At 42.3% G+C, this 23,928-nt stretch overlaps 1 protein-coding gene across 1 annotated transcript in view; it reads left to right on the top strand.

The window, feature by feature from the left end:
* Window positions 1-5,179: 5,179 nt before the first annotated feature.
* The window catches only part of CDH17 (cadherin 17), a 30,445-nt gene continuing 11,696 nt past the window's right edge, over window positions 5,180-23,928 (top strand). The window contains exons 1-13 of the mRNA XM_074846947.1: window positions 5,180-5,220; window positions 7,917-7,986; window positions 10,744-10,842; window positions 11,491-11,628; window positions 13,021-13,159; window positions 14,360-14,518; window positions 15,161-15,360; window positions 17,097-17,228; window positions 18,096-18,246; window positions 18,955-19,170; window positions 20,424-20,500; window positions 21,964-22,155; window positions 23,389-23,633. Of these exons, the coding sequence (XP_074703048.1) occupies window positions 7,942-7,986; window positions 10,744-10,842; window positions 11,491-11,628; window positions 13,021-13,159; window positions 14,360-14,518; window positions 15,161-15,360; window positions 17,097-17,228; window positions 18,096-18,246; window positions 18,955-19,170; window positions 20,424-20,500; window positions 21,964-22,155; window positions 23,389-23,633 (1,793 nt within the window). The 5' untranslated portion in view covers window positions 5,180-5,220; window positions 7,917-7,941. The remainder of the gene's footprint in view (window positions 5,221-7,916; window positions 7,987-10,743; window positions 10,843-11,490; window positions 11,629-13,020; window positions 13,160-14,359; window positions 14,519-15,160; window positions 15,361-17,096; window positions 17,229-18,095; window positions 18,247-18,954; window positions 19,171-20,423; window positions 20,501-21,963; window positions 22,156-23,388; window positions 23,634-23,928) is intronic.

The raw sequence follows: 23,928 nt of genomic DNA on the forward strand, positions 1-23,928 counted from the left end.
ACCCTCTCAGCCTGTCCTCATAGGGGAGGTGCTCCAGCCCCCTGATCATCTTTGTGACCTCCTCTGGACCTGCTAGAGCAGGTCCACGTCCTTCTTATGTCGGAGGCCCCAGAGATGGACACAGTAGTCCAGGTGGGGTCTCACAAGAGCGGAGTAGAGGGGGAGAATCACCTCCCTTGACCTTCTGCCCACACTTCTATTGATGCAGCTCAGGATATGGTTGGCTTTCTGGGCTGCAAGAGCACATTGCTAGCTCATAGTCAGTTTTCCATCCACTAATACCCCCAATTCCTTCTCTACAGGGCTGCTCTCAATCCACTCATCACCCAGCCTGTATTTGTGCTTGGAATATTGAATAATGTAATATTTTTTAATGAAGAGGTTGAATAAGATATAAGAAAAAGCTTAAACAATGCCAGACTTTTTTCTCAAGCACTTGGAGTAAAATCCAACCCCAGTGCTCCAAGACCTTATTCTTGACTCAGCTAATAGGGACAGTGAAACATCTCAGGAGGACAAACCCAGGAGGTGAGGAGGTGAAGTAGTGAGCTGTGCAGTGCTGGGGACCAGGGAAGGATAAGCCTGGGGCTGGGTGTGAGCACCTGCTCCAGCCCTGGGGCTTGGATGCCTGCAGGAAAGTGTTTGCCCCTACACCTGGGACCCTGAGCCTCAGATCCCCACCAGGGTCCGTGGGGATTGCCTGGATGTGATTTCTGATGAGCAGAGAAGAGAAATGAAGAGCACCTGAATCTTGTTTCAGTTTGAAGGGGAAATCTTGACATCTGGGCTTCGCTCCCAGGCTTATTTCTGATTTTTCTCCAGTGACTGCTACATGTAACAGTCCAGGCAGCAGAATCTGTGACCACAGTGATAAACAAAGCCCTAGAGACTAATTTGTTTTATCATGCCTATTTCAGTGTCCTACAGGTGAGCACATACATCCAGATGATAGAGTGCTCTAAGACCATCTGCTTCACAGGTCCTAAAGAAATTTGCATTTACATACGTGTGTGAATAAAGAAAAAATAGTGTCAGCCTACCAGCTTAATGGTGGTTTCACGTCATAATACTATCATGCTTTCTAAACAGACTATAGCTGAGAAAAAACTTGGGTTTCCTGTTTTGTTTTGTCACGGTGTTATACATTTTGAGCTGTGCAAATTGTGGACATGTCTTTGTATGTATTGAGTAATGAATGAAAGAGGTAAAAAAATTGCCTTCTTCTGCATTTATAAGGAAAAAAATTTGATTTTCAAATATGCAGTTCATAGCTTCTAATGCATATGCCACCATAAGATGTCAAAAGAATTAGCTAGAGGACACTAGCATGCTGAAAGAAAGTGAATTTCCCATGTTTCAGTACAGAGCTCAACTTTTAATCTCCTTTGGAGGTCTTGAAATAAGTAGTGTAAACACAAGTAATCTCTAGAATATGCATTGTTTATTCCAAAAGAGCCATTTGGTTCCATTATGTCACTGCTTGCAAGAAGAAAAAGGGAAACTGAAATCTATCATCTTGACCTGGGCAATTTTAATAGCCCAGGAGTTTAACAGCATTAGCTCAGCACCTAACAGGGACCAGGACTTGACGGCAGCAAATGGGAACACTTCTCAAAGGGCCTTTTCTGTCAGTGATGAAGAAGGCAAGCTAGTATGGTCTCTTGTGTGCCTGGGGAGGTGGGGACCGTGGCTGAGAGCACTACATGTGTGAGGCAACCTCTGCAGGGATGGGGCTGACCAAGGCCTTCAAGGAAATCCTCTGGGAACAAAAGTTGGGATGTGCTACTTCCTCAGAGCCACATGTGATGCTGATTCAGGTTCCTCCTCCTGCTATGAGGGTGGCCACACATACCTATGAATGAAACCATCTTGGGATATCTCTGCCCAAGTCCTGGTGGTGATTTATCTGTGAGGCAACCTTAGTGTCAATGCAAGCCAAGAATGAGGTACCATGTGGGTGAAGGGCTGCTGGGGAAGGTGGTTAGGCTGAGACACAATGGTGGCTAGGAGAATTGCATCAATATAATGGACATGGACTTCTCTAAGGACAGACAAACAAAGATGCTGGAGACATAGAGCAGCAGCAGCAGGGAAGGAACATGCCCCTCAGTGGGGTGGAAATGGTCTGTGAGCTTCCCTGAGGAAGGACAGAGCCCATGTCTGCCAGCAGATGGGCAATTCACAATGACAGCTCGAAGGAAGAAAGCAAGCAGAGAGTGTCTCTGCTTCTGAGATGGTGTGGAGAAAACTTTTAGGTACCTCACCTGAGCTCATGGTGGTCTGTTATCTGCTTCCCCAGACAGGGTGACTGATCCAACTGAGAATTAAGGTTACCAGGTCAAAACTGAGTATCAAGTTCTGGAAATAGGGGTGATTCAGGTAAGATTTTCATCATCCAAGGCACAGGCATACATGGCCCAGTCAGAAAGCCACACCACTAAAAGTGAGTATATAGTATAGACAAATACAGACAAAATCGAAATTATGGCAGTGCAACTACCAGTGCAATGAAAATAACATGAAAATACTTCATAAGTGCACCAGTAAGCATTGCATTGTTTGGGAAATACTGTTTGTAGGAGCCTGTGTTCAGCAGCATTTGGGAAGTCTCACTTGGGAGAATCTGAGGGCACAGCTCGCTCATCAGCAAAGGTGGAGAGTGACTGAGCAGCATTAAGGGAACAACAATATGAATGAGCAGATGTCTGAATGTACCATAGTGGATTACCCATCGAGACTAGGAGTGGCTGTTATTTGCATTTTTTACAATCAGGGAAGTTGCAGGTGTAGCTGATTCTGCCTCAGGAGAAATAAAGGAACTAGATGACTAGAAACTTGAGTTTCTTTTAAGAATTATTTTTCTATGCTTCTTTTTCCTCCACTGGTGCTAGCTCATTTGACACATATTGATGATGCTGTGAAATTATCATGTCCTAAGAGATCCGTAAAAGAAGTATTTTCTAAACAAACAGACAGGGAAAGAAACTGTGGTCAGGCAGGTCCCATTAGTTTTGGAAGTGGGAGAAGTACAGGGAGAGACATCATGTGAATCGAAACAAGGAGTAAAAGTAAGAAGACAAAAAAACCAGTGAAAAAGTAGTGAGGGAGGAAATACAAAGCTGATAAATGGGAAGAGTGAAAAGGATGTGACTAATGATATAAGAAGAGTTGTTTCTGGAAAAACTGAGTCATTGAACAATGATTCACACGATAAACACCTGGATGTTTACCTTTTTTCATCAGATTTACCCAGAGAAACAGCTGGCTCAAGGAACCAGTCTCACTGCTGAGTTTCTTGTGATTTTATCTGTGGCACCATGTTATGACTGTTGTAAAGCCTTAAGTGCTTCTGGACTTTGTAATGTATTTGACATAGGAGACTTTTTTTTTCCCTGTGTGGTTACAACCTGTAAGTAGTTGCTCTGCAGTTAGGAAATTATTTCAGCCAGAGAAAGATACTGGGGGTGAGCAGGCTCACCTCATCCAGTGACTTTAAGAAATATAGGCATTCAATCAAGCATATTAGGTACCTTAAATTTGTATTTCAAGTACCACACTGCACTTCCTAATGATTGGACTTCCAAGCATTAGCATTTGAAAGACAAACGCCTAGCTTGCTTATGTGGCTTTGATTTCTGATATCACAGCTTGAGTTATTCTACACTTGTCATGTAAAGGAGGGCTAAAAATGACATTAGGAATTTGTTTATGTGCATTTGTTATTGCAGCATGAATTCTTGCTGTTTTGAAATTTATACTGCATGCTGAAAGTACAGCTCATTCATATCTAACGAGTACACAATTAATCTGCATGTAAGTCATTAAAATCAACATATTTCCAAGAAAGTTCAATTCCCTCCCTCTTATTATATTTACTTAGAAATCATTAACAATGAGTTCTAATGCTTTAATGGAAACTGTTGGTTTTGAACTGTGTTCTAAAGATAACTCACTGCTAGCAGACAGTTTTGAGAAAGTCTGAATCATTCTGAGTGCATGAGCAAATGGAGAACAGTTGTGTTTGAAAGCATGCTGAAAGTCTCGAGGTTTTCTCCTGGAGAAACAAACACTGATTTTGAGGGAAAACTGTGATCTGAAACACAAAGAGAAAGCTCACCTTTCCCAGAACTGTAGCCTTCCAGCTGTAATTGATTCGAAATGCTTATTTCTTTGGATGCATAATTCAGAAAATATTTAATGTGCTGCACAAATAATTTAACGATGTTCAAGAGCAATCTAACATACTGGGGTAATTGAAAGCAAAACTTAGAACCTGGATGAAAAGTAACATTTAATGAGAATAAAATAAGCCTGTTCAAAACTTCTGAAATAAGCATGATATTAAAAAATGAATTAGCAGAAAGCATAACATTTTAAGGATGATTTTTAAAAACTTCTGGTTTTCCCAAATATGATTTATTTATTATTTATTTTACCATAGTCCTTTACAGTCCAGTTGATTTCAGTTCCCCTTACTTCAGGTGCTATAGTGCAGAGACTAGCAGGGGCTGGTTCCCTTGAAGGGCTGAAAACCGGAACAGACATGAAAGACGACACAGGAGGGAAAGGAATGATTACATCCATTGTGAGATAAGTATCTGGAAAGGGGCAAATAAAGTGATTTGCCCAAAGTTACCCAAAGTACATTTGTTGCAGAGCTCAGACAGAATTTGAACTGAGTTGACGACTGATGAATTATTCTCATAACCAGGCTGAATCCTCCCCTTGCACAGATCTGCTGTGAAAATATGTCCAAATTCTTGTCTTCTGAACATGAATTATCCCTGTGCTTAGGCAAGTAGCAAATGTGATCTCCACCTGAGGCCCACGCCTTCTCCTTTCCATCTCCTCTCCTACAGGAAGGATAGCTTTCCCCCTGCAGCTCCAATCCATGCCCTGCATGTTCATTTCTTGCAGCCCCACTGAAAAAACTGAATTCAGAAAGAAAATCCCAAAGGACATAAACATATTGAAGGCTGTAAATTATCTCTGAGCTACATTGCTTCCTTACATGACTGCTGTTTCATACCACACCTAGTCATTAAGAATCAATAATTCTCCATGCTGTTAATGTTTGAGCCGCTGAACCTCTAGGGTGAGTCTTAGAAGCTATAAACTGTGTGGAGAAGCACGGACGACACTACCAACCTGTGCAAAGGTGATTCCCACAGCTGAAAGAAAGAAGCATTTTTAGAGCAAAATAAGCTTTTCATGTTACAGGTAAGGAATGATCTAACTGTCATTTCATGGAAAGATTTTAAAAGCTGAAGCAAGGGTTTTGCTGAAGACTTTTCTGGCAGTGTTAGGAACTGAGCTGTCCTTGTAAAACAGATGACTGCTGTGCTAAGGCTTAGTCTGTTTTGTATTTTATTTGGATCAATTTCCTCTGTTTTCTCTTTACTGAATTTGAACATCTGAAATCAATCATTTAAAGAAAATCAACATTTTTTTTTTTTCATGGAACAAAATACTTGTGATTGTTACTGATCTTTAACCTCTGGGAATATTCTTTGTTCTCTCAATGCTTATTATTGAAACTCACTGGGATATTTGTACGATGGTTATCCTAGAGATTTCTGCTCAGGCAGGGGAACTATAAGGGATTATTAGGGATATAGCACTGAGATGAAACTAAGAAATGACAGGGAAAATATGGCTCCAGTTCTCAGCCAGGTCTCAGGCTGCTTTAAGTTAAGATGATCCTATTCTAATCCTGAAACTATCTATTATTGAAAAATTTTTATGAGTTTATATATACTGAAACTCTATTCTGAGTGACAGAGCAGTATGTATTTTGGGACTTTGGTCCTTGGCAGTGTGGGCTTGGTAGCAGCTTCCAGCCAAAAATCAATGGTCAAGGGCTAACCAATTCACTCATCCTTGCCTTGCAACTGGCATCACAAATGGCACATTATGGAATTATATTTATATTCAAAGAGAAGGGAACAGCAAAGGCTGTTATCATGCAAGCCCATAACATACAAAATGGCTGTATTTCCACTGCTGCGTTTTGTAGTTGGATCTGAACAGAGAAACCTGGCTGAGACACAGTGCAGTTGGGCAGCCACAGGAAGGAGTGCATTTTCCAGCATTTTCTGCCCTCTGTGTTAGGGTTAGACATGTCCTCTCCTTAAGCTTCCTCCTCTCTATAGTAGGTCTTGCTCCCTCTCTTTTCCCTGAATCCATACCGTGGTATCCCCAGACTACCCCATACCCTTTTTCTCATGTCTTGTTAGCCTCTGGCAGGACTTTAAACTTCCTGGTGTCCCCCCCTGCCACTGGCTGGCTGAGGGGCATGTACAGCTGTACCTTCCCCAGAGGGGCAGATGAAACCATGCAAGCAGCTGCTGGGCACACACTTCAGCCTTATCCTCGTGGAGGGCATGCCTTTGGGTCCTCTGTCCCACCTGCCACCCCAATTTAATAAGGAATTAGGTTTTTTTAAGTTCCCACTCTGTATTAAGTGTGGCTGAAACTGGCTGATGTATTCAGAAGACCCCAGGAGGAGAGGAGTGGAGAGCTGTTGGATGAACAGAACTGAATGAATTTCTGTTGACTATCTAACAAAAATATCAGCAACAGTCTTGGGTCAAAGTGTCTTCCCAGGAGATTCAAAGTGTCTTCTCTACTCCTCTGTCCTGCCTATGCCAGGCCCCAGCACCTCTGGCTGCAGGCAGGGCAGTGAGGGACCTGATCAGCAGGCATCACTGCCAGGCAGCTACAGGGAGTTGACCTTCAGTCCTCGTTTCCCAACAAATTTAATGGTTTTCCTGATCACTTCTAGTTTCAAATGAGTGTCATTTTATTGTCTTCCAGTACCCATGCAGCTAGAGCCAAGCCAAGGAAAGATCCCAATAATTTCAAAGGTTGTAATTGCACATGTAATAAGACCCTGTTCAGAATGGGATTTACAAGATAAGGTCCTGTGGCACATCCTAAAATGAGTGTTGGAAAGAACAGCAGTGTGGGCAGCAGTTTCTACAGTTACAAGTCCCCTTTTGGTCAGCTACTGAGGAAAGAGAAGGAGGGTGGAAAAAAGGTATGATGGAAAGCCCAAGCAGGAAGGCATATGGAGGGAGCTGTGCCTCCACACTGTCTTCTTCCCCTTGGGAGACTCCTTGGGACTGAGCTGTGGTGGCTGAAGGATACCTGTAGGTGTGAGCCACATAATATGGAGCACCACTGAAGAGGGCAGCACTGTACACCTGCTTCACCTCTTTCCAGAAACGGCCTTGTCCTTTTCGTTGAAATATAGAAGTAGTGAGAAAGCAGGATTTCATTTTTGTGGAACCCATTTTGTTTCCAGGAGCATGTAACACAAGCTGTGGCAGCGTGTTCTCAGCATTTTTTTGAAAATCGAGGCAGGCAGTGTTCTTTGGAGTTGGAAATTTCATTTCCAGTAACCATGTTGTTTTAAGGGGTGCAGACACCTCAGCTTCCTCTGCCTCTACAAGCTGCACTGAACAGGTTTTTTTTGTAGCTGGAAGACAGAGGCCTCAGGACAGTCCCTGCAAGACCTTCACCTTCTTGTGATTCTAGTGTTTCCTGTGAACCTGTTGTTGCTTTCAGTAAAGCAGAAATGAAAATGGGGCTTGCGTGACATAGAATCATTGCAACAATGAGGTTGCACGGCTTGAAGTTTTGCTCCAGTTTCAACCTCTGACAGCTATTTGAGGCTCTCACATGTGGCACCTCCTACACCACTGGGGACAGACCTGATGGGCAAGACCTTCCTGGCCAGCCCAGGGACACCGGTGATCTCGCCTCCCATGGGCAGAGCTGTGCCTGGTCCTTCAGAGCTCACTCCTTGGCTGCTCTCTTCCCACAGCTTCGGGAAAGCTTATCTGTAGCCTTTATTCACAAATAGATTGGGCCAACTCTATGGGGTTAAAGTGAATATCACCTCTTCTTTGCAGCAGCTGAAGCAAAGTGTATTCCAGTATGTTTAAGCTGTGTGGACTTCAATTTCTGCTCATCATTCACTCGGTGAGTTACAGATTTTTCCTGTGTTTTTCCGGGAGCAAATGGCAAAGGTTGCCAGTGAGCCTCTGAGCTCAAACCCATGGGGTGTCCTGGTCTGCAGGTCAGACTGCCAGCCTGTGCCAGCAGAGTGGCTGTAATTCTGGGTGTGGGACTGTGGCCCTGACACATGTGTGACCCTGTGGCCAAAAGTTAAGAAGACATGTCAATCATTAGGGAAAAACCTTAAAAAAGCCCAAAAGACCTAAAGACCTAAAAGCCTATGTTGCCTCTTGTACTTCCTCCTTAGATATTACTTTTTCAAATAATTGGATTTTGTGCTAGGAAAGATTTAAAAATACTGTAACAAATCACCAAACAGTGAAGACATCTGTATCATGTGTTTTGTATTATAATCCGTACATGTGATGAAATCTTAAATGCATTCTAAGACATATAATGGCACATAGTTTAAACCATGCATATTAATTATTTATCACTGTTATCCTGTCTATGTGAATCCTTTTCCAGAGGATTTTCTGGAACTGATATATATTAATTATGCTATTTATGGACCTCATCTATTAAATTAAATAGATTTAGTGATGTTTGTAAAGGCTACAGTGGTGGCTTTTACTTTACAATTGAAATTATCCAAATAGATTAAAAAATGAGTCAAATTCAAGTCCCATTAAAAAATGCTTCAGAACATGGAGACCCTGAGGGGTGAGGCTGATGTTCAGTAGTGAACACCTCCTTTTTCCCTCCCATTTCAAAAGCTGCTGCCCATGGCATTGCCACTCTGCAGGTGTTACAGCCATCTTCAAAAGGGAATGCCAGCCGGATACAGGCCAAGGAGAAAACCCTGTGTCCCCTTCAGGCCCCTGAGTAGTGATTCATGCTGCAGATATACGTTTGGAAATATTTATGGCCCACATAAAGTAATTTTAATTGACAGGAAGAGATATCTCTTACTTGCTTCCCAGACTGCACTTTGAACCCATTGGGTTTTATAGCGTCAGCCTTTGTTCCTCCATGGCAAGGAACATGACCAAGCAAATCCCTTCCACAAAATGGCCCTGGGAAAAACCTCCATGAGCCAGGTTGTGCCCACCAGTGTGACACAAGAACAGCTGTGGCAGGTCAGATCCAGGGTCCTGCTATCTTGTCCCTGGCAAAAGCCATCAGTCACCATTTAGGAAAAATAGTAAAGGGTAGCTGTAAAGTACTCTTTCCTGGTATACGTACCTATTACATGGCTTTTCTTGATATTTTTCTACTGTCACTGGTGTTCACTAGCATCCCTCCCCCTCTTTCCCCAGCTCTAACAATTTTCTAGTTTTCCTGTTTGCAAAAAGAGTCACAAACCCTTGTAGGAAAGGAAGGCAGCATCCCTGGCTATTATTAAGCAGAATCTGCCGTTATTCAGACACCACTTGTGACACACACAGAGAGCAGCGCTTTAGGGTAAATTGCGCTGAACTTAGCTATGTTTTTGTCATAGGAAGAATTAAGTTTTCCCTTGGTAATATGTAGACTGTGCTTTTCTGTGAGAGGACAAATAGCTGTCCCAGCAGCAATAGGACCAAATCCAGGGGAAAAGTCATGCAGTAGAGAACATGCACTCCCGGAGCCTGACTCCACAAAGTGATGGACAGGGTGGCAATGGCACTCCAAGTCCATAAAGCCAAATAAAGTATTTTTTATTCTGAAAGAAAGGGAGTTTTACCTGTGTAACCAAATGATGGAGCCCTAATTCTGGCAAGCAGCTCCTCAGTGTTGACAAGACCTTGGTGACAAGGAGAGAAGAGTAAGCATTCAGGGGAGTTTGGTCTTGCCTTTAGAGAAACAGGTAGATTATCTTAACTGTAGGCTGTGTGAAAGGACTGCTCTGGGAGGCTGATTTTTGCTTTGCTTTTTTTGTTCGAAAGCAAGAACAGCCCCAAACTATTAGGGCAAGAGCATGTGCAGAGGTTTTTGGGCACTAGGGAGGGGTTAGTTATAAAACTCATGTAAAACTCGTAAAAAATTTGCCAGAAACAACATTGTGTGAAGACATTGCCAGCCATTAGGAAGAAAACAGAGGCTGAGACAGATTTACATGGCATTTTTGCCATAATGTATAAGCCAAAGATCAGCAAGACATGCTTGCTCTGGCTGTGGTTTGCACTCACATGCAACTGATGTGAAGGCACAATGCTCAAGTGGCTTGCCCAGATGGTTGTGGTGCTGAGTGTGGTGTGGTAGGGGACTTGGGGAGGTCCATCTTTTTCCCTTACAAAAAAGGTTTGGATTTATTGAGGAAATTGCAAGGGGTGCAGCCCCAATTCCTCCCCATCCCCAGGTGTGGCGTTGGGTCTCCCGATGTGCTTGTGGCCACAGGACTGAGTCTCCTGAATGGGATGTGACTGGTACTGTTGGGGACACAGAGGTGATCCAGAAATGCTTTTGTGAATTTCCTCTTGCTCTCAGTCTATATTCAGCTCTTCGGTGCTTCTGTTTGCTCTTGAAAGTAGATCAAATCTCATTTATTTACGTAGTGGTTAGAAAAGGGCAGGACCCAAATGTTTGTTTCCAAATTAACTAATAAATAACACTGTTTTTAAAAATGGATCTGCACTGAAGGACTCAAAGATGTTCAGTGCAAAACAGCAAGAATCTCCTCCATTATACTACAATAATATAACCTGCAAGAGGCTCAGTGATGGAGAGCTGCTGTTTGTTTGTGGTGACAGCAGACATCTCTCAGCTGCTTTCCTCCATCCCTTTCTTTATCTCTCACAGGCTATGTGCCAGAATTTGGGGGACCTGCATGTAACTGGGCCTCTGAAGGACATGAATTTCTCTATTCCAGAAGGAGGGGGAGTGCGCTTCATTTACCAGGTAATCCAGTATCTCCTGGTATCCACTTCGGTCAAAAACCCCATAGTTTGCACACACTGACCTCATGGGCAGTGCTGTCATCTGTGCTGTCGTCTGGTCCCCCGAGAGGATCTGAAATTAACTTTGACTTCCTCTATCTGGGAATTCAAGAGTCTACATGCAAAAAGCAGGAGACAACCGCTTCTCTCAAACACATTTTGAGAGAATACCCTCAGACAGGGTTTAATAAAGTCAGCATTCCTAGAGAATGGGTTTCCATGTTTGTGTCATCATTTTCCTTCAGCTCTGAGGTTTTCTTCCCAAAGCCATAACCACAGAAGGACAGATCCAGCTCCCAGGCAAATGGAGGATGTGTGTCATTTTTTTCCATTCTCGTGCTCAGACAAAGCCCTGTCCTAAGCAGACATTTGCTTTGGAAAGAAACCACAGTTGGGATTTCCTGCAGCATTCAGGAAACAATGTGAAAACTCCTTTGTTGAGGATGAGAAAAGAGCAGATTTGTTTGAGCAGACTCTTGGAATATCATTCCTCCAGCTAAACACACTGTTGGCAATAGATTTTAAAAGACACACAAGCATGAAATTATTTTGATTATGGTGCAAATGCTGAAAAAGGATGATTTTCCCTCTAATTTTTTCCCCATTCTAGTTCACATCCGAGCCACCTGCTGTGAGTTTCAGAGCGACTGGTGAAAAAGATGGAATAATTGACATTGTGCCGAGGACAGGAATCTTGTTTCTCAATGGGTCTCTGGACCGGGAGACCAAAGCAGTGCACAGGCTGCAGGTAAAAACTGAATGAAAAATAGAAACAGAGGATTATTCATATTCCCCCTTTTTTGGTAAACCTGAAATTAATGGAAAACTTTGTCTATGTTTACAGACAGCTGTTTCATTTTTAATATTGAGCTTTGCTGAAAGACACATGGTTTTATAGTTCTGAAAGACTTTGTACAGGAAAATGCTCCTTAGCACAGGAAGGTTATGTTGGGAAAACAAAAATTACCCTGTTGCCAACACCAGTCTCCTAATATGAGGAGGACACTTGACTAGAAGTGAAATCTGGCCCCATGAATGAGATTTGCTTGTTATCTCTGAAGACTGATAGCGTGAATTCCATGGCTGGAATGGGAAAATAAACTATTGTAATCTATTTAGGAAGATTATAATCTATTTAGTGACAAATGGTGTAAGTAAATGGCATTTATACACAGAGGCACAGATCTAACCTCTATTAGGTAACAGCAGAAAGCTGTTTGGCAGATGTTGGAGGCTATTAGAGGAAAAAGCATTGTATGCTTTTCCTGCTATTATCCTCTTTTCATAAGGATCTCATCATAAACAAGGAATGGGACAGCGAGTAGGCGATCTTTTGGTCTCAGTATAGCCTTGTGCTCTTATTCTGTGTCAGAAAAGGTATTGTCTTTTTCTGAGGCACTAGCAACTGAGAAGGAGATGTTATGTTCTCAGCTCTAAAGCACCTTTGGATTGAAATTAGAGAGGGCAGTTTTCTAGCCCCAGAAGTTATTAACCCTAAACATGGGAATTCTTTACAGACAAGAAGAAGTGATGACATAAGTGAAAAATGATACTTGGTTAGGCATAAAAAAATCATGATTTGATCTATTATGTGCAAACAAAATAAAGTCTGACAGACATATACTTGGTGCTTCAAAGTCAAAGAAGGTCAAAAAATAAGAAGCCAAATTGGAACAAAAATGTAATCAGAACAAGAATTAAGTTTTCTTTAAAACACTTAGATCAGCCTATTTTTCTGGTTGATATTTACAATAGCACACTTGAGTCTGCTATATCATGTCGGGTTTTCTCCTTATTCTTTAGAAAGTATCTATTTCTATTTAAAGAAAAGCATGAAGTCTAAGCTGTGCAAGAATACAAATAGTCTGCTGAGACTGAAAGTGAGAAATTGCCCTCTAAAAGTGTCGTCAGAAGCAGGAGTAGGTTGTTTTGTTTTCTTGGCATTATATACTGTGGTGAATTACTGTCAGTGAGCTGCTGTGGTAAATCTGTACTTGATGGAGCCACCCAATTATGGCTTTCACCAGGTTTGTGTCACAGTAAGAATGACTTGGCATTTGACATCCTGATGTTCATTTATGTCTTTTAATTTATCTACATAAAAATATTTCTTTGCTGTTCCTTCTTTTCCCAAATTGAGGTGGAAAGTCTGGATGAAAAGGGAAACACAGTGAAAGGTCCATACACTGTTACAATATATGTGGAGGATATCAATGACAACCCACCAGAATTTGACCAGATAAAGTACACTGGAGTAGTGAGGCAGAACTCCCGTCCAGGTAATCATCATAATAATTAAATATCATAGTTAATAGGAAGCTAGGCAGGTGAGATAAACAGGAAAATAAAGTGGGTGCTATACTTCAACAAGCTGAAAAAAAGATCAGTTTTCCTTCCCACAGGACTATACAAAATAAGGATGTGAGCCTGTATAATATAATGAAAGAGCAAAGAGATGACCACTATGTGGTGTAAAGAGATGAGTGTAGTCAGAAATATTTCACAGTACTTACTGCTTTATAAGTATCACTTAACAAGCAAATATTGCTGCTCTCTCCATTGCACTGAAAAAAACCCCTATGCTAGAAGGAGATTAAAGTTTAAATGTTCCCAAAGACTATACAGAAAGACAATGCTAAGAATACGTAAGTCTTTGCACATCAGTGAAATAAAATGTCAGTGTAGATAAGGAGTATGTATTCACTGTGACTGATGCTTCTCAGAACATGGGCTGAACCTTAGTATTTAGGAGAGAGTCTTAGATTATGGATTACAGTGATCCAGTCCAGAAATCAGGAAAGTATTGAAGAGCAGTTTGAGACCTATATTTTGGAAATTAATCCAAGAACTCAACCATATATTATCACTGTGACTTGGGAAGAAACTTTCACTAAAGAATACGCATATAAAGTTCCATGAGGTCAGAAAGCCATTCTGCAATATTTTACTCTGTTCTTCAACTTCATCCAAGTCAAAAAGATTTTAAAAGTTGCATTGGTGATCAAAAGGCAAAAATTCACTTATGTTACCAGGCATTTCCATATTTTTTTTCACTGTATGATTGTTCCTTTCATTATAACTGTGTCACAGCTGTAGGGCATTTTTCTCAAGGTGCTTTGGGTTGAACTGTTTTACATAAGGACTGCAAAGTGATCTTAAAGAGAGATACCAGTGAGTTACATTCTGGGTGCAGGCACTCTTGGGTGGTAGATAGGTCTCTGATTTAGCTCTGTCACTTTCTTCATCAACTGGTCTTCGCACCTACTGTTGTGCTACTAAGCAGGTGGAGGAGGTGCCTGTGGCGTGGTATCCAGGCAATGTAACCTCCACAGACAAGCATGGCTTACCATGAGAAATGCACTGTGAAACAATGGCAGCTCCCCATAAGCTGCTTTCCTGGCTTGAGAGCTCTGCTCAAATGGACTATGTGTTGAGGTTTCAGTCTCTTCTTACCACTGTTTCTTCTCTAATCTGAACAGGCAAGCCTTTCATGTACATCCATGCCACTGACCGCGATGATCCTACAACTCCCCATGCACAGCTGACATACAGCATTCTCCATCATTTTCCCAACCCTTATAAAGAAATGCTTTTCCAGATCAACAACGTAACTGGAGCAATCTCACCGAGTAAGATGGGTACGTAAAAAGACTCTTGTTTGCAAAAAGCAAGCATGAGTTCCTAAGTGTACATAGGAACCAAAGAGCAACACAACTTTGATGTTAAATTCTGAATAAATGTAGTCAGTGGGTCATACTCCACTGAGGCCCTGGTTTTGGGGAACTTTGTGTCCCACCGAAAGGAAAGTTAGCAGAAATGGAGACTGGGATCTAAAAGTACATTGAGAAGAGAGGTAGATCCTCTGGTCCTTGCAAATATGCTGAGTCATCTTTGAGTTAATTCTCTTCCTTGAAATCTAGAAACCCAAAAGCAGTAACAAGAAAAATGCAGAGAAAACTCAGCCGGCCACAGGATCCCAACTAAACTCCAATGATTTAACAACCCTGTCTCTTCTGCTGGACTGAGCAAGTGTCTAACTGGAGTGAGGGCTGTTCAGTGATGCATCTGCACAGCATGAAGCCACAGCACAGAGGCCTCATATGATTATGTCCACATGATGCTGTGCTACATCGTTCAGAGAAGCCAGAGGAAACAGATTGCTGAGATTTGGCACAGAGGCCCATCTAAGGAGTGAGCCTGGAGCAGATGAAGGAGGCAATGGGGAGATGAACCTTCACAGCCTCTGCTTCATTTCACTTGACTCTTTGCTCTGTCTCTAGGGTCTTATTACTTAGATCCTCAAAAGCAGGACACCTTCACACTTGTCGTCACTGTGAGGGATATGGCAGGGATGACAACGAATGCTTTCACCAGCAGTGCCGATGTGATCATCACTGTGAAGGAGAGCCTGTGGAAAGCTCCCCCCACCATCCGTATCCAAGAAAACTCAACCCAGGTCCACCCTGTCAACATCAGCCAGGTAGGGCCCTTGGCCACAAGCTCTGCACCTCTCCTTGGTGCCACAGAGTCATTTTCTCCCAGCTAACCGTGAAGGTGTCCCCACTGCATTCAACACCAGGATCTTCAGAAGGACTTTGGCACCTCCCAGTTGTTTTTTATATGGCATCCTTTGGAAATGATATTTAGTGCAGGTCTCATTAACTTATTGTTAGTTTGAAAGTTAATGGTTTGAAGGTGACTGAGATATAACTAATACAAATATTAGAGTGACTGGACTTTGCCCTTCAGTTTGGAGAGGCTATTAGCACCACCTGTGTGTGAGAATATCTCATAGATAGAGGAAACTTTTGGAGAATATTATTACAGTGTAATGACTGGAAGAAATAAAGGTGCTTTACAAGGCTATTTCACACAACATAAAAGATAAAGCTCTTGAGACACCCCAAGGGAGCTCCCAGACAGATGTGGTAGTTGGGTGCCTCTGCAGAGGTACCGCTCTTCTGTCTCAATGGGTTCCTTTTAGTGTTTCCAGCCTTATTTAACCCCACATGCCCTCCAGGCTTTGAGCAAACCAAGAGCTAACCTGTTGAAGCTTATTTTGAGGTTGGCTTCTTCCATCTGTAGAAAAGCCTGGCAGGAGACCAGCTCTACTGCAGCCTTGGTGGGGGCAGTCCCTCACACTCAGGGGCATCTGCTGTGACCAGTTTTGTGTAATGCAGCACACCTGCTATATCAAAAGTACTAGGAAGGGCTGAAACGCCCTCCTTCAGCATTCTGGATTCCCACAGTATACCTCTTTTCACAGTTCAAACACAAAATATTTTGCCAATAGCTGCAGACCAATAGCAATATACATATCAGTAAATATTAACTAACAGGCCAGCAGCCTTTCAGAAATGTTTGACTTTGAAAAATGCCTTGGCACTCACACCCCCAATGCTGTCATCCCTTCAACATGTCAGGATTCCTTAGATCCTGTTTGCAAGAGTAACTGACTCGGTGCTATTCCCACTGGCCTCAGTGAAAGCCGGAGGAAGTCCAGAGTGAAAACAGGTGGAGGAAAAACTAACATGCAATGGTGGTCCTGTTCTGGGGTCATGTGGAAGTAAATTTCATGTGGCAGCCAATGACATGTTGATTCTGCTTAGGGGAAAATTAAATGCAGTTGCTGCTATATAGTGTAAAACATGAACAATAATACTGACTCCATTAATTTGGCAGTCTGTTTGCTGCATTTCTTTTTAAATCTGAAGCACCTCACTAAAGATCCTTCATCACAGACTTTGATACATGTAAAGAGCATGCACACACATACGTGCAGATAGGTACTGAATATTTGTTTTGTCGTTCCACATCTCTGAATTAGATAAACCAAAACAACAGACAGGAATAGACAGTGTAAGGAGATGGAATAAATTAGTGTCAAGGCATTCAAATACATATAATACTTTCTTCTCATGTATCACCGTTTAGCTCCATATCCCAAAAGTCTTCCATAAAAAGGTAAGTGTTGTAGCTCATCTGAACAGCTGGAGAAACTGAAGTGAAATGGCTTTACCACAACAATTCAGAGAGCAGAAGTGGATTATCAGTCCGGTTTTCTGCAGTTCATTCCAAGACCCTGCCAAACTGTTAATTTTCTGGTTTATGAAGCTAAAAAGTATGCAATCTTTTGTTTGTGGTCCAGAAACAATCCCTGTTAAATCTCAGTCTACCCTTCTGACTTCCTATCCTGACCTATTTTTGTGGTTTTAGGTGCACTCGAATGAGCCAGATGTAATTTATGACATTTTTGAAAAAGAAAAGCTGTCCAGGCTCCCATTTTCTATTGATCAGAATGGTGTTATTTATGTGACTGAACCACTGGACAGGGAAGAAAAAGATACTGTAAGTAAACACATAAAACATCACTGATGGGAGAGACCACAACAGGAACCTGATTATTGGTGTGGGAGTAAATACAAGAAACCTCACTAAAAAGGACAGAGGGGAAAAAAAGAAAGAAAAGCTTTGTTTCTTGTCATTTCAGTTTGGAAATGACTTGGTAGATATGAAAGCACATTCATCTACTACACTGTAAACAGCCTTCAGTTTGGTACCCTACAACATTTCTCCACAGGTCTGGCAGTAGCAATCACTGCCCATAGCATATGTATTATGTACAACATGGACCAACCATGGCTGGATTGTAGGTGCGTGAGCAAGATGTGGACAATGCCATTTGTGGAGGACAGGAGATATGGATGTTTCAGATCTACTCTAGATCCCAGGGGCCTCAAGCATCTCTCCACAGCAGAAGCAGAGTTTAACTTGCAGTTGCAACCATAAAGTTACCCTGAAGTTCCCCATGTGGGAGTCTTTTAGACAGAAAACCCTCTGCCCACTCTTGTTCTTGGAGGAAATTTGGGCACAGAATAGGCCAGAGACCAGATATGCTGGAGGAAACCTAACTCTATATGTGGCAGATGAATTTGCAAAGGGACAAACATTAGATATTCCTGGTTTTCTTGAATTTTTGCAAGAGCAAATTCACGGAGCAGTGAAGTATTCAGGACTTTTAAATTCTGTTGAGAACTCAGACCTCAGACAGTAAGGGGTGATGGAAGATTTCTGAATTAAACAGCGTGAAAATACTGAACAAACGTATGAGAGGTTATTTCATCTGTCTGGTACACTCACATAGTTACATATTTAAATGCAAAATATTTTCACAGTGGTCATTCAACACATCTAATCTCAATATTCTTATTGCAGTATGCTTTCTTCGTGGTGACAAAAGATAACACAGGAGAACTGGTCGACAAGCCTTTGCAAATTCGTATTATTGTGGAAGACATTAATGACAATCCCCCTGTGTGCCAGCGAGCCCTCACTGTAATTGAAGTACAAGAAAATGAAGGTGCAGGTAAGAAAGCAGCCTCTACCAATGTATACACATCATTCTAATCCTGTTACTGTTTACAGCTGGGTGCAAATAAAGCTAGAAATTCTGATCCCAAAGAGTAAAATGTAGCTCTCCTAGAGAAATGTTTTCCTGTGCAAATAGCCCTGTTGTTTTCACTTCAATAATTCATGTGGAAAGGATTTCAGTAACCTGAGAAGGAGAGCCCCAAGACCCCTACTTAAAAAACACTGGTCCATTTAAAATATAAAATTGCATTTTTCCCACAACCACAATTTTGGACAACTTAGAACGTAAAAAGACCCCTTTTATTACTGATACAAGAAATACTGCTCTAAAACTGGCATGAGCCCATTTTCACTCATAGCATAATGCCTTTGACTTCAGTGGCCCATTGCTGAAATCTGTCCCTAAGTCTTTACATCAGTTATTTGGTTTCAAGGCTGAAGTGTATGCTGTTACAGTCGCTTCTGATCAAAACATGTAGTCCAGTCCTCTTACACCACCCAAAGCCCAAAATAGCTGATTGGCATGCTAAAGGAAAATCTCCCAGAAGTCAAATGATAGTGTCCACTGCACTGATTTCCACACAGTTGTATTTTTATTGCCCCTCTACTCTTTGCATTGGTATCACTGTTGTCAGTGTGTACCTCTGTGGAGGAATAGGATCACTGCATTATCTGACTGACTCTGGTCTCTCCTCTGCCACAGGAAGTAATATTGGCACCCTGACTGCTAAAGACATGGATGAGGAGAACACCCTTAACTCTCGTCTGCGGTTCAAAATTGGAAGTCAGGTTCCTGCTGTTCCTGCAAGTAATCTGTTCTTTATTCAGCAAGACACTGGGATTTTGCAGTTAACTAGCCGTTCATTAAACAAGCGTATTGCATCCAACTATTCCCTGAAGGTACTGGTGTCAGATGAAGGTATGTAATGCCTGCTGTTATACATCAGAGTACTTTTGCTCACAGTGGCATCCCCATGCTCAGTGTCCAAGGGATAAGAGGAGACCTGGACAGGCAGCAGCACTGAGAGGTAGCTCGCTCTGGTGTGGTACTGCCTTGTTTTTGAGCTGCAGGGAGGTTAATCATGATTCATAATGCAAGTATGGAAGGAAACAGCTCTAGGGCAAAGTGTGGATAAGTTGGTAAGCTTGTTAACAAGTACTCCAGTAAGAGATTTCCTTCCATAGGAGAAAAAAATGAAGATATCATGATTGTGGTTTTCCCCCAAAATCTTTCAAAGGGAGTCACTGAAAAAAACCCAAGAAATTAAACACAGCTGTTTAGAGAGTCCAGATAATGTATTTTGAAAGATTAAGAGCTGCAATTAATCTTCAAAATGAATCTTGTCCATTATGTAACTTCCCAGGAGTCCTTTGTGGTTCATTGAATGGGAGGGAAACCAGATTCCATACTAAAGCTTAAAGCTTTGTGCTGGAGTCCTTATAGTCAGGCAAAACTTGTGGATGGGGAAAGTAGCATGTAGAGAAAGAAGTGTGACATGTCTGTAAATGAAATAACATCACTTAGGCAGATTATATGAAAACCTTACAGAGGGAGAAGCTGGTGATTTGTTTTGGATGCTTATTTGAATTCCATCTAAACAGTTTTGTTTAGAATATTCCTTAACTTTCATCTCATGAAGCATGTCTGTAAAACACTAAAATCCACCTGAATGGCACATGACCAGACAGAGTAGGCTTTTAAAATCACAAACTCCCATTTCTATGGGTGCCGCTGCTCAGGTAGCATTTAGATTTACACAGATCTGAAGTTTAAGAAGTCTGACTGTAACAAAAATGATGGCCCACCAAGAGGACAAGGTAACACAACAACCTGGGGCTTACTTTTTGACATGCAAAAGAGATATTGAGAAAGCTAACACAATTCATAGCTATCATCATCCTGATAAAGGGATATGGTTAAAAAAGTGAGAGAAATTAAATGAAACAGGATGGGACAATGCTGAAGAAAGTGGGAAGGTGAATACTAGGATAGAGAGTGAGGTTGACACAGGCTAAGAGATATTGGAGATCAAGTGCTTCTTACAACAGCAGGATTTTGCTTGGATTGGGCAATTTGGTAGTGCTCACTTTTACTCACAGTGAACCCTTTTGGAGGAAAGTTATTTTTGACAGAAAGGTTGGTGTGACGTAGTTCGTTCTCTTTCCATGCAGTATTCCAAACAATCTGTGATGTGCAAGTACATGTCATCGACATCAATGATCAGATTCCCATCTTTGAAAAATCAGATGTGAGTATTTTTAACACCGTTTTTGATGTCCCAATAACTTTTGACAAATGTTTGAGCATATGTTCAATGTCTATAGAATGTCAATGGGAAACTAACCATTTACAGAACAAGTAACAGAGCAATCCACTAGTGAAAATAAAGGCAAGGTATTCTGCAAAGCCTGCATATAAGCTCTATCTAGACAGTGAACAGTGGGACCGACTCATAGTTAATTCTGAAATATAAAGTAATTTGCTCAGTGGAAAACTTTGTGTACAGAAAGAAACTATTCTATTAAAGCAGTTTATTAAAGAAATGTAAGTTCTGGAGGGAAAGGGGCAAGAAAAGGCTTTAAAATTAATTAAAATAGCTAAATGGAAAAAAGTTAACATCTCCCAAGTTCCCTTACAAACACAATATTAATGTATTCAGAAAAGCCAGAAGACAAATGGAAACCAAAGGCCCTATTTGCTTTACCCAGAAACAGTGGTCCAGTGACCCATGCCCAAACACATACCTGCTGGCCCTTGGTTCCAGAAAAGGTGTCAGGCTCTTGCCTCTTCCTCTGGTGGAGGTGCTGGCATCTGACAGAGACCTGTAGATCTTCTGTGACTTCTGCCTGCTGGCCCAAGCCTCCCTGCAGACACTGCAGTGGCTGGAATGTCTACATTTAGGTGTCTAAGCTTCCACTATACTTGTAGGCAATGTGGGCTGTGGGCTCAGGAAAGCTTTGTGGCCCATCAAGTGTAGGCGTCCTCTTGGGGAAGCTATGTCGGGTTTTGGGCTTTGCTGACTGCATTGCCCAGCTCTTGGTGGATGATAATGGGAGTTTAGACACATGCAGACTAGATGCCTACATAGCAGGCTGTTGACTTTCTCACCTCAGGGTCTTGGTCCAAGACCTGATCTTGAAATGAGACTGCTGGGTCAGGGCACACATCAAACAGTAAATGGATTTGGGTTGTTAATGTGTCAATGGCCTATGCTGCATGGAGCAATGAAATATTTAATAGTCAGTGACTAGGGTGCTCACTGGGTGCAAAGGAGCTGTATTGTTCCTATTGCTGTGAGCATTGCATGAACATGGAGTGGTTTCAACAGAGGAGGTAAAGGTTTGGGACTGTTGCTATACTCGTAGCTTACCCACTGGCAGAGATCCCATCACCTTTGATAAATGTATAGCTTAAAATAGGGATATAGCAACTCTGCAGAGGCTCTAGTGCCCATCTTGCAGCTCTGGATTCCCCTGGGCATGTGAGGTACTCACCTGTACTGCTGCAAGGCACTTCATTAATGCTTTTGTAGATCTCTCTAAGCTGGTTATATCTCTGCTGTGAAGTGCACCCACTACTTCCCTCCCTCACACAGCTGCTGTGGGTTAAAATACATCTGTGCTTGTGGATCACAAGGTTGTTGTAGCACTCAAGTTTTTATCTGCAGATGGTGCTTGGTGTGTCATGTTTCAATGATCTCTCTCTCCCCAGTACCACAATGTGACTGTTGCAGAAAGTCTGCCAGTAGGAACAGTGATATTAGAAATTCAAGCTACTGATGGAGACGAACCTGGCACAGGGAGCTCCTACATCATTTACCAAATGAAGGAAGGAGATCCAAATAACACATTCATCATAGACACAGATTCTGAAACAAACCGAGGGTTTGTCAAGGTCAACAAGGTGAACAGATGGGTTTATTCTTCTTTTTTATATATATATATATTTGTCATAAACAGTAACTGCCCTGGTGATGATTTGCAGGAGAAGGGGGGGTTGGCTTGTGGTGGGGTGAGGACACCCTCAGCATGATGCAGACTGCAGGAAGCCCTGTTCTTGGGCTCAGGCGCTGTGCCTATGCAGTGCTCAGGCACACCTATCCTCCTGCCTTTGCTGTCCCCTACCCACCCACCACCACCAGCAGCTCACTCTGCTGGCTCTGCTGCTGGATTCTTCTCCAGTAGAGCAGGCTCTGTCCGATGAAGTAGGTCTTTATGCATCATAAAGAAAAAAAAATGTATTATTTTAGTGATTTTGCACAGTGTTTCTGGAAAAAAGAGAAAGCCAACTATATGCTTTCATGGTCTGTGGTCATGGTGGTGGGTCATGGGACAGATCCTCCTCCCTACTGGTGCTCTGGGCTGTTGGTGGATTTTGCAATGGGAGGTGACAAGTGACACCAACATGTCTCAATTTCAGGATGGAAAGACAGTTCCTGCTGAGGTAAACATTAACTGTGACAAAGCTAAGGCCAGTGCACGCTGCAGTGAGTGATACATCCCATATGTTGAATGCTGCAGATAGGAATATAAGGAACAGTTTCCTCTCCATCTATGAATTTCAATAGCAAAAGTGCTCTCCCTTTGAAATTAGCATTCTCAAAGGCACTTGAACTACAGGTCCAGAAAACCTATCACTCATTTTCCAAGCGGTAACATGTTGTTTACATCCAGTTCACCTGCCACCAGCTGGGCCAAGGGCAGGCAGATGCAGCATTTGGTGGACCATCTTCAGGCTCAACCTCAGCATCATTTTTTCCCAAGGAGGCAATTGTGAGAAACTACATGGTGTAACAACCTTCACGTGACTTTTGTCACCCAGAGGTCACCCAAGGCCTTCTCATATAGAGCTATAAATACTATTTCTGTAAACAGGATATAGTTATTAAACTTAGTCAGGCAGGTGGCAACATTATTAGGAAATGCAGTTGCTGAGGAAGCCTCCAAACAGACATATGGTTTCATTTAAATTCACTGTTCCCAGTGTCATTTTGCTCCTGCCAGCTCTTCCTTATTTCATCTGTATCTGGGATGCAATGTCCTCCTTGAGAAGAGGGGGACTTTGTGGTTTTCCATGGGAACTCCCCATGGCAGTGGGGCCATTGCTTAAAGGACCTTTTTCTTCTAATTCATCCAGGCTCTTGATTTTGAAGCAACTCCAGTGTACAACCTGGTGATCAGCGCCACAAACCCTGAACCATTGGTGCTAGGTGTGCAGTACAACTCAAGCTCCCTTACCTTGTTTAAAGTTTTTGTAACAAATGTGGATGAGCCACCTGTTTTCCACAAGACGGTTTACAAAGGAGAAGTGTCTGAAGACATTCCTGTCAATACCCTGGTCATGACAGTGGAGGCCTATGATCCTGAGGGGGATACTGTACGGTAAAAAAGAGTGACCATGACTTATTTATTGAATTTAGAATTTAGAAAATTGTTCTAAAAGAGATACAAGGAAAACACAGCATTCTCCTGGCAAAACTGGCTGCTTGAGGCTTGGATGAGCGCACACTTTGCTGGGTAAAAAACTGGCTGGATGGCCGGGCCCAAAGAGTTGTGGTGAACGGAGTTAAATCCAGTTGGCGGCCGATTACGAGTGGTGTCCCCCAGGGCTCGGTTTTGGGGCCACTCCTGTTTAACATCTTTATTGATGATCTAGATGAGGGGATCGAGTGCACCC

Source organism: Strix aluco, chromosome 1, assembly GCF_031877795.1.
Source record: "Strix aluco isolate bStrAlu1 chromosome 1, bStrAlu1.hap1, whole genome shotgun sequence".
Classification (NCBI taxonomy): domain Eukaryota; kingdom Metazoa; phylum Chordata; class Aves; order Strigiformes; family Strigidae; genus Strix; species Strix aluco.